This window comes from Moschus berezovskii, chromosome 12, assembly GCF_049115385.1.
Source record: "Moschus berezovskii isolate FMDL1 chromosome 12, NW_MosBer_1.0, whole genome shotgun sequence".
Classification (NCBI taxonomy): domain Eukaryota; kingdom Metazoa; phylum Chordata; class Mammalia; order Artiodactyla; family Moschidae; genus Moschus; species Moschus berezovskii.
In genome coordinates, this window is record NC_142471.1 from 70,006,343 (window position 1) to 70,022,863 (window position 16,521).

The window sequence follows — 16,521 nt, forward strand, 5'->3', positions numbered from 1 at the left end:
GGTCTGCCTGTAGTCCTGGCTCTGCGCTCCACAGGAGATCCCTCCAGGAGATCCTCCAAGGATGAGCCGGGGCTTTGGGGACTACAGTGTGACAAGAGGTGGCCAGGCAACGAGTATTTGTGTTCTTTACGCAAACATCCCTGACTGGAATCACCCTGGGAAGCTTTATGAGCTTCATCACAGAGTGAAACCCCAAACATGAACTCAGACCCCCACTTTGCCCCAGACTCCAGGCAGCCACCCTTGGAGACTTAGCTTCTCATTTGTGAAATGGGAATCCCATGAGCCACCATGCAACGTGGCTCTGAGTAGGAAATGAAGAAATAGATACATAAAGTAACCAGTACATAGTGAAAGTGAAGTTGAAGTCGCTCAGTCGTGTCTGACTCTTTGCGATCCCACAGACTGTAGCCTACCAGGCTCCTCCGTCCATGGGATTTTCCAGGCAAGAGTACTGGAGTGGGTTGCCATTTCCTTCGCCAGAGGATCTTCCTGATCCAGGGATCGAACCTGGGTCTCCCACATTGTTGGCAGACGCTTTACCGTCTGAGCCACCAGTACACAATAGATACTCACTAAATAATAATAGTAGCTAGCACTTCAGGAGAACTGTCCAGGGTACAGGCAGTGTTCTAGGTAAACTTATATACAGAAATTTATGTAATTTTCATTATAACCATAAGGTGTGTATTAGTCATTATTCTCCAGATAAATAAAACAGAGTATTGATAAAGAAACAGAAAGAAGAGAGGGAGGAATTGGCTCATGTGACTGTGGGGCCTTGATGAGCCCACAGTCTGCTGCTGCTGCTGCTGCTAAGTCACTTCAGTCGTGTCTGACTCTGTGTGACCCCATAGACGGAAGCCCACCAGCCTCCCCCGTCCCTGGGATTCTCCAGGCAAGAACACTGGAGTGGGTTGCCATTTCCTTCTCCAATGTGTGAAAGTGAAAAGTGAAAGTGAAGTCGCTCAGTCGTGTCTGACCCTTAGCGACCCCACGGACTGCAGCCTACCAGGCTCCTCCATCCATGGGGTTTTCTAGGCAAGAGTACTGGAGTGGCTTGCCATTGCCTTCTCCGCCACAGTCTGCTGGGGGTAGGCATATAGGCTGGGGACTCAAGGAAGAGCTGCAGTTCAAGTCCAAAGATGCTGGCAGAATTCCTTCTTGCTTGGGGGAGGTCAGTCTTTCCCTTAAGGCCTTCAACTGATCGGATGAGGCCAACCCACATTAGGGAGGGTAATCTGCTTTACTCAAGGTCCATTGATTTAAAAGTTAATCTCATTCAAAAAACATCTTCACATAAACATCCAGAATAATGCTTGACAAAATATCTGGGCACTGCAGCCCAGTCAAGTTGACACAGAAAATTAACTCTACAAGGTGGTAAGAATAGTATCCCTAGTTTACAGAAGAGAAGACAGGCACAGAGAGGGTAGGAGGAACGCACAAGGTCTGAACAGCCAGACTCTAAACTCCTGCCGTCTGGCTCCAGAGCTGACTCTTTTAACCATGACCGTAAGTGGCCATTATCATAAGCACAGCAGCATAAATTCAATTTCTCCATCCATCCTTTTCCTGGCCTCAGAGTGGAAGGCAGAGAAACTGGGGAAGCTTTCCCTGGGTGGGGCCCTGCCTTGCTTAGGAAGCAGCATCTGAGGCTTAGAGATTGAGGGCAGGTTATCTGATCCAGCCCATAACTCTATGGAGGAGGAAACTGAGGCTGAGAGTAGAGAAGAGACTCATCAGGAGTCCCAGGGCTTCAGAAAGTGATGATGACAACAATAAATCATGCTTCTCCAGCAGTTATTGTCTCCTAGGGACTTTTCTGCATTAACTTCTTGACTCTTCTACATGTGAGACAGAGAGCACATTATCCCCGTTTTTTTAAGGAATGAGGAAACTGAGGCAGAGAGGTCATGACACTGGTGCCAGAATCTCAGCCCAGGCTCCACCAGTCACTGCATCTCTGAGGTTCAGGGCAAGTTTCTTGGGGAGGAGGGGTGTACCTGTGTGCTAAGTCACTTTGGTCATGTCCAACTCTTTGAGACCCTATGGACCATTAGCCCTCCAGCCTTCTCCGTCCATGGGATTCTCCAGGCATGAATACTGGAATGGGGTGCCATGCCCTCCTCCAGGGGATCTTCCTAACTTAGGGATTGAACTAGCGTCTCTTAAGTCTCCTGCATTGGGAGCTGGGTTCTTTACCACTAGCGCCACTCCCAGGCTTGCCCCTCCTTCCCAGTTCCCCCACCTACGGCTCTGGCTACAAGTGACCGGTGAGAAGATGCTGCAGTTCAAGTTCATGAGGCAGCCTCAGCCTCCTGTCACCGAGGAAATGCCCCGCCGTACCGCAGTGCGCACACCTGAAACCCCCTGTCCAGGTGACAGGTACATCCCACAGCTGGATACAAGCACACACATCCCACAGCTGGACACAAGCACACACAAGCACACACCACTCATCCCACAGCTGGACACAAGCACACACACCAACCCACAGATGGATACAGCCCAGCACACTGGCACACACACCTAAACAAGTAAACACATCCTCAAGAGCACACAACTATGAAGACCCACGTGAACACACACGCCCCCTATATAGGACACATCTTTCCTCATCCCAATTAACACATAAGCAAACAGTGACACACACAAAATATAGGAACCCACACTCAGAAACACACCGTGCAATCACAGCTACCCCAATTCACAGCCCATCTTTCACACACAGGCATATTCCTCTACTGATCCAGGGTTCAAAGCACCTGGACGCAAGTACCTGCCCACAAGATGAGCCGCGAATGTGAGCCACGTGTTCTTCCACACTTCCCACACCCCCAAGTGCCAGAAACCCGCGCCGCCCACCCCCCCCCCCGGCTGTCCACCCCCACAACTCACCACCCCCATAAGTAGGAATAACACAGATCGTTCCAATCCCTTCCCTACCCGGCAACTCCCAGTACACACTCATCCCTAAATACAAGGGACCACCCTCCCCCTATTAACTGCACCCTGCCCAAGTGCAGGCATTTGCCCAATTCCTCCCCCAGCCCCCACCCCCCGCGAGAATCCTGACCCCAGCAGACAGCGCCCAGCACACAGCGTCCAGCATCCAAGGACTTGCCCCGCCGCTCCCTGTCTCCACCCCCTTCGCAAAGTCGGGGTGAGCCCTGGCACCTGCCGGGCCAATGCCGGGGCAGGTCGGTGCCCTACCACCCGGTCTGCGAGGGCCACCGCGCAGAGCCCCCACCCCCGCAGCGTGGACCAGGCGCTCACAGTCGGGGGAGGAAGGGCAAGGCTGCTCTTCAGGCGTTAGAAACTCACAGTCACTCGGGCACGATCCCCACACCCCACGCCCCACAACGCCCTGCTCCTGAATCTCACCTTCTCACCGGAAAAACCCAGCATCTCTATTAACCCTTCCGTGGCTGTCGCACCGCGGTAAGGACCCAGGGAGAAATCCCAGCAGTGCCCAGCAGCCGGCCCCGCAGCCCCAGGAGGAGGATCCGGCTGCACACGTTGAGCGGATCTAGGGGGCTTAGGTCCCCCACTCTCCATGCACCCACTACCATCAGCACCGGGGAGAACCCGAGGAACGCGGAGGGAGGAGGGGGTGCGAGTACCAGAGGTCTTAGGGGGCAGGAGCTGGGGATGGAGGCAACAGAAAGGGAGCAGGACCACGGGGCAGGTGGGCGAGGACAAGCCCCCAGAAAGTCCCCCGCAGGGTCAGAGCGGCGCGTGCACGAAGCGGGAGGGAAGGCTGGAGGGGAGAACGACCGGAGGCTCCCTTACCTGATTTCCTCTTGGAACTGCCGTAGTCTCTGAAAAAGAAGCAACAACACACAGACATGGTTAGGGTCGTGCGGGGGCGCGAGGCTGCTGCGCTGCGGCTGCAGGGCACTCGCGGGCCGGTGCTCATGTGATTCCCGCTGCCGGCGAGCCGCGCGCTCCGCAGCCGCACGCACTGCGCGCCGCCAGCCCGCGGGGCCCCCGCCCGCCCGGCCTCCCCTCCGGGCGCAATCGGCCCGCCCCGCCCCGCCCCGCCCCGGCTTGGTGGGCCACTCGCGCCCTTTCCCAGGCACCTTGCCCCGAACTTCGATGGGGAGGACGAGGCAGGTTCCCAAGCACTTCGTTAACAGGGAAACTGAGGCCCCGGGGAGTGGTCGCTAGAACCCAGGCCCTGCAGCGCCCCGGGAGCCCGCTCCCCACCCCTGCCAAACTTCCCCTCCCAGTGCTTTGCCCACTCAGCCTTTAAAGTCACGATCGAAATGTTACCTCCTTCATCTGTCTTGCCTGACATCCTCCCCTTGCAGGCCCTGCCGTAATTATAGATTTGTGTGACCCTTTGATGGAAGTCCACCCCCACCCTAAACGTATGGGTCCCTGAGGTCACACTGTGCCTTGTTCCGTCCAAATGCACCCCTTGGCCAGGCAGTGGTGATGGATGAATAGGGGCTGTAGGCTTAATGCTGACCAGAAAGGCTCAGGCTGGGAACCTGGGGATTCAACATGGGGTAGGCAGAGCATACTGCCAGGTATGGTGGCTAAACTTCCAGTGAGCACTGGGTTCAAATCCTATCGCTAGAAATAACTGCTGGAGGACCGGAGGTATGTAACAGACTGCAGCCTGCCAGGCTCCTCTGTTCATGGAATTTACCAGGCAAGAATACTGGAGCAGGTTGCCATTTCCTACTCCAGCCAATCTTCCTGACCCAGGGATCGAACCTGAGTCTCCCACATAGGCAGGCGGATTCTTTACCACTGTGTCACCTGGGAAGTCTGTTAACAGCTTTACCTGCCCTGGTCTGCTCCAGCCTAGAGCCTGCTCTGCCCTCCAGCAAGGAGTTAACCCAGACTTAGCCACAGGCTCCCTCCCGGTCCTGCCCCCACTGCCTTCCTGCCCGTGCTCCTGCCTTTGGCCCCTCCCTGCACCCTTGCAAAAAGGCAAAATGGCTGTCTGAGGAGGCCTTACAAATAGCTGTGAAAAGAAGAGATAAACAAAGGAGAAAAGGAAAAATATACCCATTTGAATGCAGAGTTCCAAAGAACAGCAAGGAGAGATAAGAAAGCCTTTCTCAGTGTTCAGTGCAAAGAAATAGAGGAAAACAATAGAATGGGAAAGACTAGAGATCTCTTCAAAAAAATTAGAGATACCAAGGGAACATTTCATGCAAAGATGGGCTCAATAAAGGACAGAAATGGTATGGACCTAACAGAAGCAGAAGATATTAAGAAGAGGTGGCAAGAATACACAGAAGAACTGTACAAAAAAGATTTTCACGACCCAGATGATTGCGATGGTATGATCACTCACCTAGAGCCAGACATCTTGGAACGTGAAGTCAAGTGAGCCTTAGAAAGCATCACTACGAACAAAGCTAGTGGAGGTGATGGAATTCCAGTTGAGCTGTTTCAAATCCTGAAAGATGATGCTATGAAAGTGCTGCATTCAGCATGCCAGCAAATTTGGAAAACTCAGCAGTGGCCACAGGACTGGAAAAGGTCAGTTTTCATTAATCCCAAAGAAAGGCAATGCCAAAGAATGTCCAAACTACCACACAATTGCATTTATCTCACACACTAGTAAAGTAATGCTAAAAATTCTCCAAGCCAGGCTTCAACAATATGTGAACTGTGAACTTCCAGATGTTCAAGCTGGTTTTAGAAAAGGCAGAGGAACCAGAGGTCAAATTGTCAATATCCGCTGGATCATCGAAAAAGCGAGAGAGTTCCAGAAACACATCTATTTCTGCTTTATTGACTACACCAAAACCTTTGACTGTGTGGATCACAACAAACTGTGGAAAATTCTGAAAGAGATGGGAATACCAGACCACCTGACCTGCCTCTTGAGAAATCTGTATGCAAGTCAGGAAGCAACAGTTAGAACTGGACATAGAACAACAGACTGGTTCCAAATAGGAAAAGGAGTACATCAAGGCTGTATATTGTCACCCTGCTTATTTAACTTATATGCAGAGTACATCATGAGAAACACTGGGCTGGAAGAAGCACAAGCTGGAATCAAGATTGCCAGGAGAAATGTCAATAACCTCAGATATGCAGATGACACCACCCTTATGGTAGAAAGCGAAGAAGAACTAAAGAGCCTCTTGATGAAAGTGAAAGAGGAGAGTGAAAAGGTTGGCTTAAAGCTCAACATTCAGAAAACAAAGATCATGGCATCTGGTCCCATCACTTCATGGCAAATAGATTGGGAAACAGTGGAAACAGTGGCAGACTTTATTTTTCTGGGCTCCAAAATCACTGCAGATGCTGATTGTAGCCATGAAATTAAAAGACACTTAGTCCTTGGAAGGAAAGTTATGACCAACCTAGACAGCATATTGAAAAGCAGAGATATTACTTTGCCAACAAAGGTCCATCTAGTCCAGGCTATGATTTTTCTGGTAGTCATGTATGGATGTGAGAGTTGGACTGTGAAGAAAGCTGAGCACCGAAGAACTGATGCTTTTGAACTGTGGTGTTGGCGAAGACTCTTGAGAGTCCTTTGGACTGCAAGGAGATCCAACCAGTCTATCCTAAAGGAGATCAGTCCTGGGTGTTCATTGGAAAGACTGATGCTGAAGCTGAAACTCCAATACTTTGGCCACCTGATGTGAAGAGCTGACTCATTTGAAGAGACCCTGATGCTGGGAAAGATTGAAGGCAGGAGGAGAAGGGGACGACAGAGGATCAAATGGTTGGATGGCATCACCGACTCAATGGACAGGAGTTTGGGTAAACTCCAGGAGTTGGTGATGGACAGGGAGGCCTGGTGTGCTGCAGCCCACGGGGTTGCAAAGAGTCGGACATGACTGAGCGACTGAACTGAATGGCACCCTTGCATCCATCAGTCCTCAGGGGAGCCTCTAAGATAGGTCTATTAAATGCTCAGGTAGGGCTGGATGGTGATCTATGTGGAGACCAGGGGAAATGCTCATTTCCCTGAGGATCAAAGAAAATGCCAAATGCCTGGCTTCAGTTGAAGCGAACTGGCAGCTAGGTCTGCTGGCTGGAAAGAGGGAGTCTACTGGAAGAAAGGACAGCAGGTTCACTGGGAAGGGAGTCACACTCATGGACTCCCCAAGACTCCGATCCTGGGAGTCTAGGGGGTGACCTGGGCTTTGAGGGCATTTGTTAAGCTTCAAGGTGCTTTGCCTCCACAGCTTAGGATGAGGGGACTCCCGTTTCCTAGGCTTGTAGGTTTCCCACAGAAGCCTGTGAATAGGAATGCTGGGGCTGAGGCCCAGGAACCTCCATTTCTGATACCATCCCCTTCCCCCTCCCCACCAGCCCTCTTGTTTGAGAACCTCCTCAGTATTCCAAGCCTCTTTCAATTCTCACATCCACACTAAGGAGCTTCTACCATCCACACCTTACAGATGAGGTTTGGCCACTGCCCAGGGTCATCCAAGCTGGGGAAGGGCTGTGGTTTATGAGCTCCCCTGCCCCCATGAAACTGCATCATGGATGGGGGATAACGGGGAACCTGCTGAATCTGTTGCCTTCAAAAGGCAGGTGGGACAGTTCCCATTTGCCCCTGCCCCCGGCCTGTCAGTCCAGGAAGGCCAGAGCCAGGGTCAGCTCCCTGGGGCAGAATGGAGTTGGAGAGACACTGTGTAGAAGTGCCTGGCTGTGACCACTGAAGCTCTGCCATGGGGAGAATTCCCAGTGAGGAAGAGGAGAGTGCTACATGGTGGCTACGTCCAGCCCAGCAGACTTGCATCTCCTAAGAAGCAACTTTGTTTCTCAGGCCTTATTGCCCAGTAGGGCCTGAGGAAGGGCAGAGAGTGGAGGGCCAGGATCAGCTACCCTCCCCTGCCCCACCACCTCCCAGCTGGTCCTGCAGGAGAAGCCTCTGGCCCGGGGACCACAATGGCCCACTGCCCATCCCCTGGCGGCCAGCAGACCAGATGGGGGGGGGCGTGGCTTCCTTGCAGTGATGGCCATTGCATCGTCCCCACTATGTTTGTGCAGCTGCGCTGCCCATGAATCTCTTTGAGCTTGTCAACAGCCCCCAAGGGGAGACAGGCAGGTCATTACCATGTGATGGGAGCATGTCGAGGCTCCGGAGTGGGAGAGGGACATTATTCATGGCTGCTGAGGCCACTCTGTGCCAGGCCCCGACAGCAATTCTCAACCTGAGTATTCAACAGAGTCATCTGGGCTGACAAACCTAGTGTCTGCATCTTGGACGAGCCCCCAGGGCTGCCCCAGTGTTGGTTGAGAACCCCAGGTCCAGCACAATCACTGAAATCCCTGTAGGCAGCAGTGGTGCCAGGGGCCACTCCAGTCCCTGTACCACAACCTCCATTGGGACTCTAGCCACCCCCAAGAAAATCTTGCTTAGTAAGAACAATGAGCTTGAGGTGCCAAAGAAGCTTCCAGACAAGCCCTGCCCACTCCCCCCAACCCACCCCAGCCAGCCTGTCCTTTAACTAGAGGATGAGCCCTTCCCTCCAAGGACTCCTGGATCCTGTGGTCTCCTTTTTTGGCCAGGTGAGGACAGCAAAGCTTAGAGAAGCTGGACCACATGTTCAAGGTCACACAGTAGTAGGTGAGGATGGGAATGGAGGCTGAGAACCTGGGTCTTCTCTGGGTCAAGGTCAACCCCCAAATGCTGCCACCAGTGGGTGCAGGGTAGCAGGGCAGAGCCAGCCCTGGGGGCCTGAGAAGCACATGGGTTAGTGGGCTGGAGGCCGAGGCCCTGGCATGGGAGGCCCAGGCTGGGGCTGGATGGTGGGACTGGCAGGCCTAGGACTCCTTCCACAGGGTCTGGCCTCCAGCCCGAGTAGGGGCGGCCCTAATAGGAAACCTCTTGGAGGTTTCCGGTTGGGCACCTTTTAGCAAAGCCATTTCATATTTTTAGCCGTTGAATGTGCTGAGAAGCAGCTTAGATATCCAGTGGCTGGGACTCCCCCATCCCTCACATACCAGGGCATGGGGCGGGGTGGGGAGAGGCAGGGATCTCCCACCTCCTGCTGCCCTGCAATCAGTCCTGGCCTGGGCAGGACAGCAGACCCTCCGTCAGAGTGCAGTTTCCCACCAACTCAAGACCCCCTCCCCACCCCCCCACCTTGCTCAGTTCTTGCCCGGAGCTGGTGCTGACAGCCCCCACACCCCTGGCAATTCCACTCCCGGTAGGTCACAGTCTAGCCTGCTTCCGACTTGCTGCTGAATCACCATCTCCCGGGGAAGCACAGGAAGGGAGAAAGGGAGGCGAGGCGAGGCTGGCGCCTCCCTCGAGCGCCGCCAGAAGCTAATGTGATTGAAAAGGCCTCCCAGGCTGTCCCGACACGGCTCCGTCAGGCCACTCGGCCTTCTCTGCAACTGGTCCGGGGGTGACCAAGGACACAGTGACCAACCATCCTGGGCAAAACTGGGACACAGGACTTTCAGAGCTCAAACTGGGAAGGACTTTCAGAGCTCAAACTGGGAAGGTCACAGACAAACCAGGATAGTCGATCCCCAGACGGTGTACAGGTCAGGCCTGGCTGGAGAAAAAGGCTGGGGTTCCTCCAACCCAGCATCACAACCTCCCCTTATTTAAACAGGGGGCTCCCCCTCTGCAGCCTATGTGATATAAACAGTTCACTTAGGATGTTGCTGTCTGCAGCATGAGGGAAAGTGCTGGAAGCAGATTCCAGTTCAACTTTCTGCTAGTTGCTATCTGGGTGGTCAACTTGAGCTACTTCCTTTACCTCCTGAACCTCTATTTCTCTGTGTACAGAAGGAGGATAGTAACTGTAGTCTCCCATTAGGATTTGGGGAGCATGAAACACACAGTGCTCTTAAAGAGGTTCACATAGTGCCCGGCACAGAAAATGCTATAGAAATGCTTATTTTCTCACCCCTGGACCTGACCCCACCTCTGTTGCTACCCAAATGGCAAAGTCCTGTTTGAACTTGGACCCCGCAGAACCCCTAAAACCAAAGGAAGGGACTTCTTAAGCACCCCACCACGATGCTGGTGGCACAGTACCACACAGGGGTGAGTCCAAACTACTCTGCATAGTTTCAGGCTTGCAGACACCAAACCAGCACTGGTGTCTGTCAAATGCCATCCACAAAGGGAAAGCCTGTTTGTACACACAATGTTTGAATAGGGCTCATCTAGAAACAGTCACATTTTCAAGGTGACACCGATCCACAGTAATTGGCAAACTCTGGACTCCTGTATTGGAATTCACCTAACCTCCAAGGAGTGGCAAATGCTCAGAGCCCCGAACCAAGAGATGATCGTGCTAATGGCACTCAGAAAGGCCAGCTTTCCTTTTTGTTCCCTCTTTCATTTCTCTTGGTGAGTGAGACATGCTGTGCTCCTTCTCCGGACATTCCAGGGAAGGAGCTGGTGCTGGATACAGAAAAGAGGGAGAGGCTGGAGTGAGGGGGCGGGAAAGGCATTTAACAGGTCCTGTGTCTGGGCCACCTGTTTTTGCACATGCTTCCCCTCCCTTTCTTGAACAGATATTTGCCCTGCAGTGCTCTGAAGTGGGCAGAGGTGGTGTTAATCCGTTTTGTGGATGAGGAGATTGAGGTCCTGAGGGCTTAAGTGGCTGGCCAGGGCTCATGAAGCTCCACTGACATCCTGACCCAGAGCGCTCCCCACGTCGAGGTCCACCAGGGACTGGGGTGCAAGGAGAGGACGCACGGGCAGGAGAAGCAGGCTCTCGATGGGGAAAGGAGGCAGCCATCCTGCCGGTGAGGGTTCCCGGAGTGAGAGGCAGAGCCAGGAAGAGCCCCCGAGACAAGGGAGAGACTAGGAGAGAAAGCCCAGTCTGGCGGACCGGCTGTATGGGAGGATGCTGAGTCCCCACCCCGTGGCATTCTGAGTGCTGCAGGGCTGCGCCCTTCCCTGCCTACTGCCCCTTCCCCCAGCCCCGCCTCCCGCACTGTCCCTCCTGTCAGCGAGTGCCCTGGCAAAGGAGGACATGCACACACTGCCAGCCTGATGTTCTTACCCCCTGTCTGCTGGCTGACATTGGCTGTTTGGCCCAGGACGCCTGTCTGCAGGGCTGCGGCTGCTGGGAACCGCAGGTTGCCAGATGGCTGTCGGTGACCTTGAGAGCCAAGAGGTCTTGGGGTCGTGAGTTGGACCTGGATCATTGGATCATGGGGATGGTGGGGGGGCAGGGGGTGATGGCATGCAACCCTGGCTAGGGGAGTGGCGTGGAGCCCTTGAGGTGTGCAGCAATGGTTCTGCCTGCTGTTGTTAACCAGTAAGCACTTGGTGGCTCCTGCAGGAGGCAGCCTTGTGAAGGCCTGAGCAGGAATGAGAGAAATACGTGACTTGTGCTTCTGGCCTGCGAGTCTGGGGTGAAATTAAGGGAACAAAACTACCTAGCAGGGTAAGAAAGGTAACATTCTGAGACAGCCCATGCTGAGAGTCACAGGAGAGGTTACCCTCCAGGCGCAGAGAAGAGAGAGATCCCAGGGCTCTAGGACATCCAAGGTGGCCTCCTGGAGGAGGAAGCTGTGAGCTGGGCCTTGGAGGGGCAGAGGAGTTTGGATCCATGGAGAGGGTAAGTGTAAGTAAGTGTTAGTCACTCAGTCGTGCCCGACTCTCTGCAACCTCATGGACTGCAGCCCACCAGGCTCCTCTGTCCATGAGATTTTCTAGGCAAGGATACTGGAGTGGGTTGCCGTTTCCTTCTCCAGGGGATCTTCCCAACCCAGGGATCGAACCCAGGTCTCCTGCACCGCTGGCAGATTCTTTACGGACTGAGCTATAAGGGAGAGGGTAGAGAGGGGGAAAGCTCAAGCAGGAGCAAGAAGCTCTGAGGAGGAGGAGCTGAACTACTGGGGAGGGTTGGTGAGCAGAGGGACAGGCAGGGAAAGGCCAGGCTGGGTGGGGCGGGGGGGAGACCGGAGGAGGGAAGGGTAGGGCTTTGAAGTCCTGCTCCGAAATCTGGAAGGTTTCAGAATGCAGGAGTGCTAGGGTCAGGGCCTGGCTGGGGGAAGGTGTTTTGTTAAGAGGCTGAGGTGGACAGCTAGGGGGCAGGCAGGAGAGCCTGAATGTCCACACCCCCTCCCCACCGCCCATCCCCACCCTCGCCGGTTCTGGGCCAGGCTCTGCCCTTCCGTGGCCGGTAGACCTGGGCAAGACACTTCCAACTACCACTCTTTGAATGCCAGGTTGTGACCCGCGAGTGAGTTCTGAAACCAACTCGGTGGGTGCCCACCAGCATGTTTAGAAGGTAAAACAGCCATCTCCAAACTCCTGGACCCCAGGGACTGGTTCTGTGGGAGGCAGTCTTTCCATCGACAGGCAGGGGCGGGCGGGGGTGGTTTCAGCGTGTCTGCACTCACCTTCTGTGTGCAGCCTGGGGGTGGGGGTGGGGGGGTTGGAGACCCCTGAGGTAGAAGATGCAAAATGACCTTGTCACCCACAGCTAAGATGAAATACGATTCTGTGAACCTTGGCTTCAGATGTCTGTCTACTCATCCCCTTGCCTGTCTGTATTGGATTGTGATGTGAAATTTCTGACCGTGACAGAAAAAAGTTTAGAAACACCAACCAATTCTCAAGCCCTCAGTTTCCCCATTCATGTAAGGGGGCCTCTCTGACTGTCCTCAGGAGCTGTGAACTCTTCTTTGTAAAGCCAAAACACTGAGACAGCCAATGTGGCTCCAGAGGCAGAGCGAGGAGGCTCTGGAGAGCTGGAGCTTTCCACCCCACAGAGCCCCAGCTGGGCTTCAGTTCTGGCTTTTGAGAGCCCTTGCACGGAATGGTGTTGAGGGGCAGCGACCTCTAGGGAAGACAGATGGGGGTTGGCGGGCGGCATGAATCTGTTCTTTGCCCCCATGTGTGCCCTGGTCTAAATCATGGCACTGAGGGCCCTTGTGTCCAACAAGAATCCATCCTTTCTCCGCAGGGCCTGTTTGCTCCAGGGTTCTGAGAATGGGCCCCATTGTGCCATGTGGACAGTCCAGAGAGGCCGGAATTCCTGCCCCGGGAGAAAAAGCTGAATTCCTGGGGAGGGAAGAGGTTCCCCCCCCCCCAACCCCAGGCTGTATCCCAGAGAGGCCCATGCCAGGGGATCACAGACCCAGAAACCTCCAAGGTCTTGTGCTAGTCTCTCGAACACCCCAGAGGGTCTCTGCTGCTGCTCTGTCCACAGCAAAAGGACAAAGGCCCATCTGTCTGTCTGTCTCCTCATGAAGACTGGACTTACCACTCTGGTCTCCAGCCCAGGGACAACTCTAGGCTTCCAGCAGAGGGTTAGGAGTGTGAGCGGGCTTGAGCCTGGTTCAGATACCACTCTGTGACAGAGGCAAGTTTCTTAACCTCTCCTTACCTTCATTTGTCAAAAGGGATGAAATGAGTGCCTACACCTGCCGTTGTTGTGGTGATTACCTGGGATCATGTGCAAAGCTCTTAGAATGGCATCGGGCATGTGGGGCCTGCACAGCCTGGGTTCATGAGAGGGGTTGGGTTTGGAGTGTGGACAGCAGCCAGGGTGGAGGAACTTTTGCCCGGCCCCTCACCAGCATGCGCTTTGGAAGAGCCTGGGTCTGTCGTCCATGGTGCCAGCTCAGGACTGGGAAAACAAAGAGTGGGCGTACTCCCAGGTGTCCCACCCAGATGTGACTGACATGCAGTCAGTGGAGGAGAGGGAGGGTGGGGAATGGTGAAAGGGGCAGTAACAAAGTCTGTGATGGGGTTCCACCATGAAATCCCCAGAGAGAAGGGCAAGGAGGGTTGTCCATGTTTGGAGGCCTTCCCTGTCTCTCTCCAAATGGATTTGTCTATCTGTCCATCCATCCATCCACCCACCCACTCATCCATCAGTGTCTTAACTGAGGAGTCACTAGAGACACAGCCCTGCATCTGAGCAGAAGTGGTGGGAAACACAGTTCTGCCCCCACAGGCCATACCATCTAGTTGGAGACACCAAACAAAAACCCAGCAAAAGAAAACATGCAAGTCACCTTGTGATTAGGTGCTACAAAGCCTGGTCAAAAGGACACGTTGTGGGGATCTTTCCTGGAAAAGGGAGGTCCGAGTGGGCTGAGGTGGGTGGAGAGGTCTACCTGGAAGGGGAAAGTGTAGAGCTACCTGTGAAAGCTGGATATTTAGAAACAGCAGAGGCAGGAAGGTAAGTTGGAGTGGAGGGGATGATGTGAGCAAAGGTGCAGGGACAGGAATGGATGTGGGATCCTGCGTGTATGTGTGTGTGTGCATGTGGCCTCTGGGAGGCTGAATGCCTGGGGGGACAGGACGTGCAGCTGGGGCTGGACCACAAGCCAGGGAAAGTGGCTCAGACTTTAGAAGAAGGAACCCAGAGGCGATGTTTGTAACAAAAGACTTTCCCCTGGACAGTGGCGACACCAGCTCTGGGACTGAGAACTGTGTTTCCATCTGGTTCTGGTTCTCCCTGTTCAGGGGGCAGGATGGGGACTTCTTCAGGAGACAGAGACAGCTCCCAAGCTGCCGTGGCCCTGACTGAGGAGGTGCATTGTTTGTGTGTGTGTGTTGGGTGTGTGCGTGCGTGTGTGATAGACATCGGGGGCCCACTGCTGAGTACACCTCCGGCTTGCTCCTTGGCTGTGGGCCCCGCACTCCCCAGCCCTGGTCTAATTTGGAGCTGGGGTTGGAAAGTTTGGAGCTTGGGCCAATGGCTTCCTGCTTCCCACGGAGGCCCAGGAGCCCGTCCAAGGCCCAGCTGTGCCTGTTCCTACCTCTGCCGCTGTGGGAAAGAATGCTCAGAGGAGGGCCCCGGGCCTCTCCCAGGCGCCTGGCCCACCTGCACGGCCTGGGAGGGCAGGGGCTCTCAGAGCCTGCATGGTCACCTGTGACAGCGAGAGGACCGTCTCCCAGGTTTTCCAGAACTCTGTATCACAAATGCGTGAACACTGTGCACCCAGACGTGCCAGGCCCCTTGACAGCTGCTTGATGTTGTTCCTGGGGCGGGTGCCGTAGGCCCCTTTTACAGATGAGGCTCAGACAGCTTAAATAACTTGCCTGGTGCCACACAGCTGGCAACGAGGAAGCAAGGCCGCAGACCCATGGTTGTCTGTGCTCACAGTAACCACTCGCACCCTCCAGCCGTCTCTAGCTTCTCACAACCTTCCACGGCCTGGGGAGGGCCAGCTTGTCCAGAAAGCCCATTGATTTTGACCTCCAACGGCCCCGAGTGTCCCAGCTTGGCCCCCAACACCTCGTACTCCCTACCTGGAGCTGCCTGATGGAATTCCCTGTGATCACTGAGGAAATGGCACCTGCAGTGCCCAGCACGGTGGCCACTGTGGCTGTCGAGAACTTAAGAGCTGACTAATGTGATCCAAGAACTAATTATTCCTTTTTTGACCATGCCATGTAATTTATGGGATTTTAGTTCCCTGACCCGGAATTGAACCCAGGCCCTAGCATTGAAAGCCCAGAAGCCTAACCACCAGGGGACTCCCCAAGAACTAAATTTTTAACCTCGAAAAAGTGAAAGTGTTAGTCACTCAGTCGTGACCAAATCTTTGCGACCCCACGGACTGTAGCTCCCCAGGCTCCTCTCTCTGTGGGATTCTCCAGGCAAGAATGCTGGAGTCGGTTGCCATGTCCTTTTCCAGGGGATTTTTCCAACCCAGGGATTGAAGCTGGGTCTCCCAGATTGCAGGCAGATTCTTTACCATTTAAGCAACGTAATTAAAATTAAAGATACCAAGCTGGACCACCCAGCGTGGGGTTCACGAGACCTGGGGAACAGCCCTGAGACCTGGGGGACAGCAGCCCTCTCTGTGCCTCAGTTTCCTTGACTGAAAAAATCAGGGTGCTAGACTGGGTCCCGCATGACTTCTGCCCAGAGGCTTCCAGTTCCAGGCCCCGGGCAAGCCTGGGTCCTCCTTGCTGCAGGAGGGGCAGCCTAGGAGCCCTGCATACCAGCTTCCCGCTCCAGCCCTCCCCCAACCAGCCTTCCTGTCAGCACCGAACCTGCTCTCTCTCCTCTGGGTCAGCCTGGCTCCACTACAGCAAAGTCACCATTCAGCAGGACAGCCAAGACGGCTCCCAGTGGGCCAGCCCTGGGCCACCTCCTCCAGCCTCTGTGTGTCCTGACGTCACCAAGTCCCCGGAGGCCCTGGAGCAGGCGTGAACCCTGGAACCCCAGGGCATGGTGGGAAATGGGAGGGGGAATGGAGGGAAGGGGTCAGGCCACCCACCCGAGTGAGGCCTTCCTCTCCAAGGGGGGGAGGGGGAGGCGCACTACTATTATTGCTTCTGCTATTGTTATGATCACTAACACCGCAACTGACAAGAATGTCATGTGTTTTCAAGCCGTCACAGTATGCCGGTTACCAAACCGAGCTCGTGATACACAGTAGCTCATTTGACCCTCATGGCACTCCTGCGTGTGGCAGGTTCTCTCATTTCTCCCACTTTACATGAGAGAAATGGAGGGTCAGAGAGGGCATGTCACTTGCCCAAGGTAACATAGCATGCGAGCCCAAGTGGCCTTAGTCTAGCACTCAAATCATTCACCATCTTGTGGTTGATAAGGACACCTATAAAGTTCAGCCAGATAA

At 54.4% G+C, this 16,521-nt stretch overlaps 1 protein-coding gene across 3 annotated transcripts in view; it reads right to left on the reverse strand.

Annotated features, from left to right (window-relative positions):
• Window positions 1-16,521, reverse strand: part of SH3PXD2A (SH3 and PX domains 2A) — a 249,549-nt gene that overhangs the window by 82,045 nt on the left and 150,983 nt on the right. For all 3 annotated transcript variants that reach the window (XM_055424728.2, XM_055424729.2, XM_055424727.2), the window contains one exon: window positions 3,796-3,824. In XM_055424728.2, the coding sequence (XP_055280703.2) occupies window positions 3,796-3,824 (29 nt within the window). The remainder of the gene's footprint in view (window positions 1-3,795; window positions 3,825-16,521) is intronic.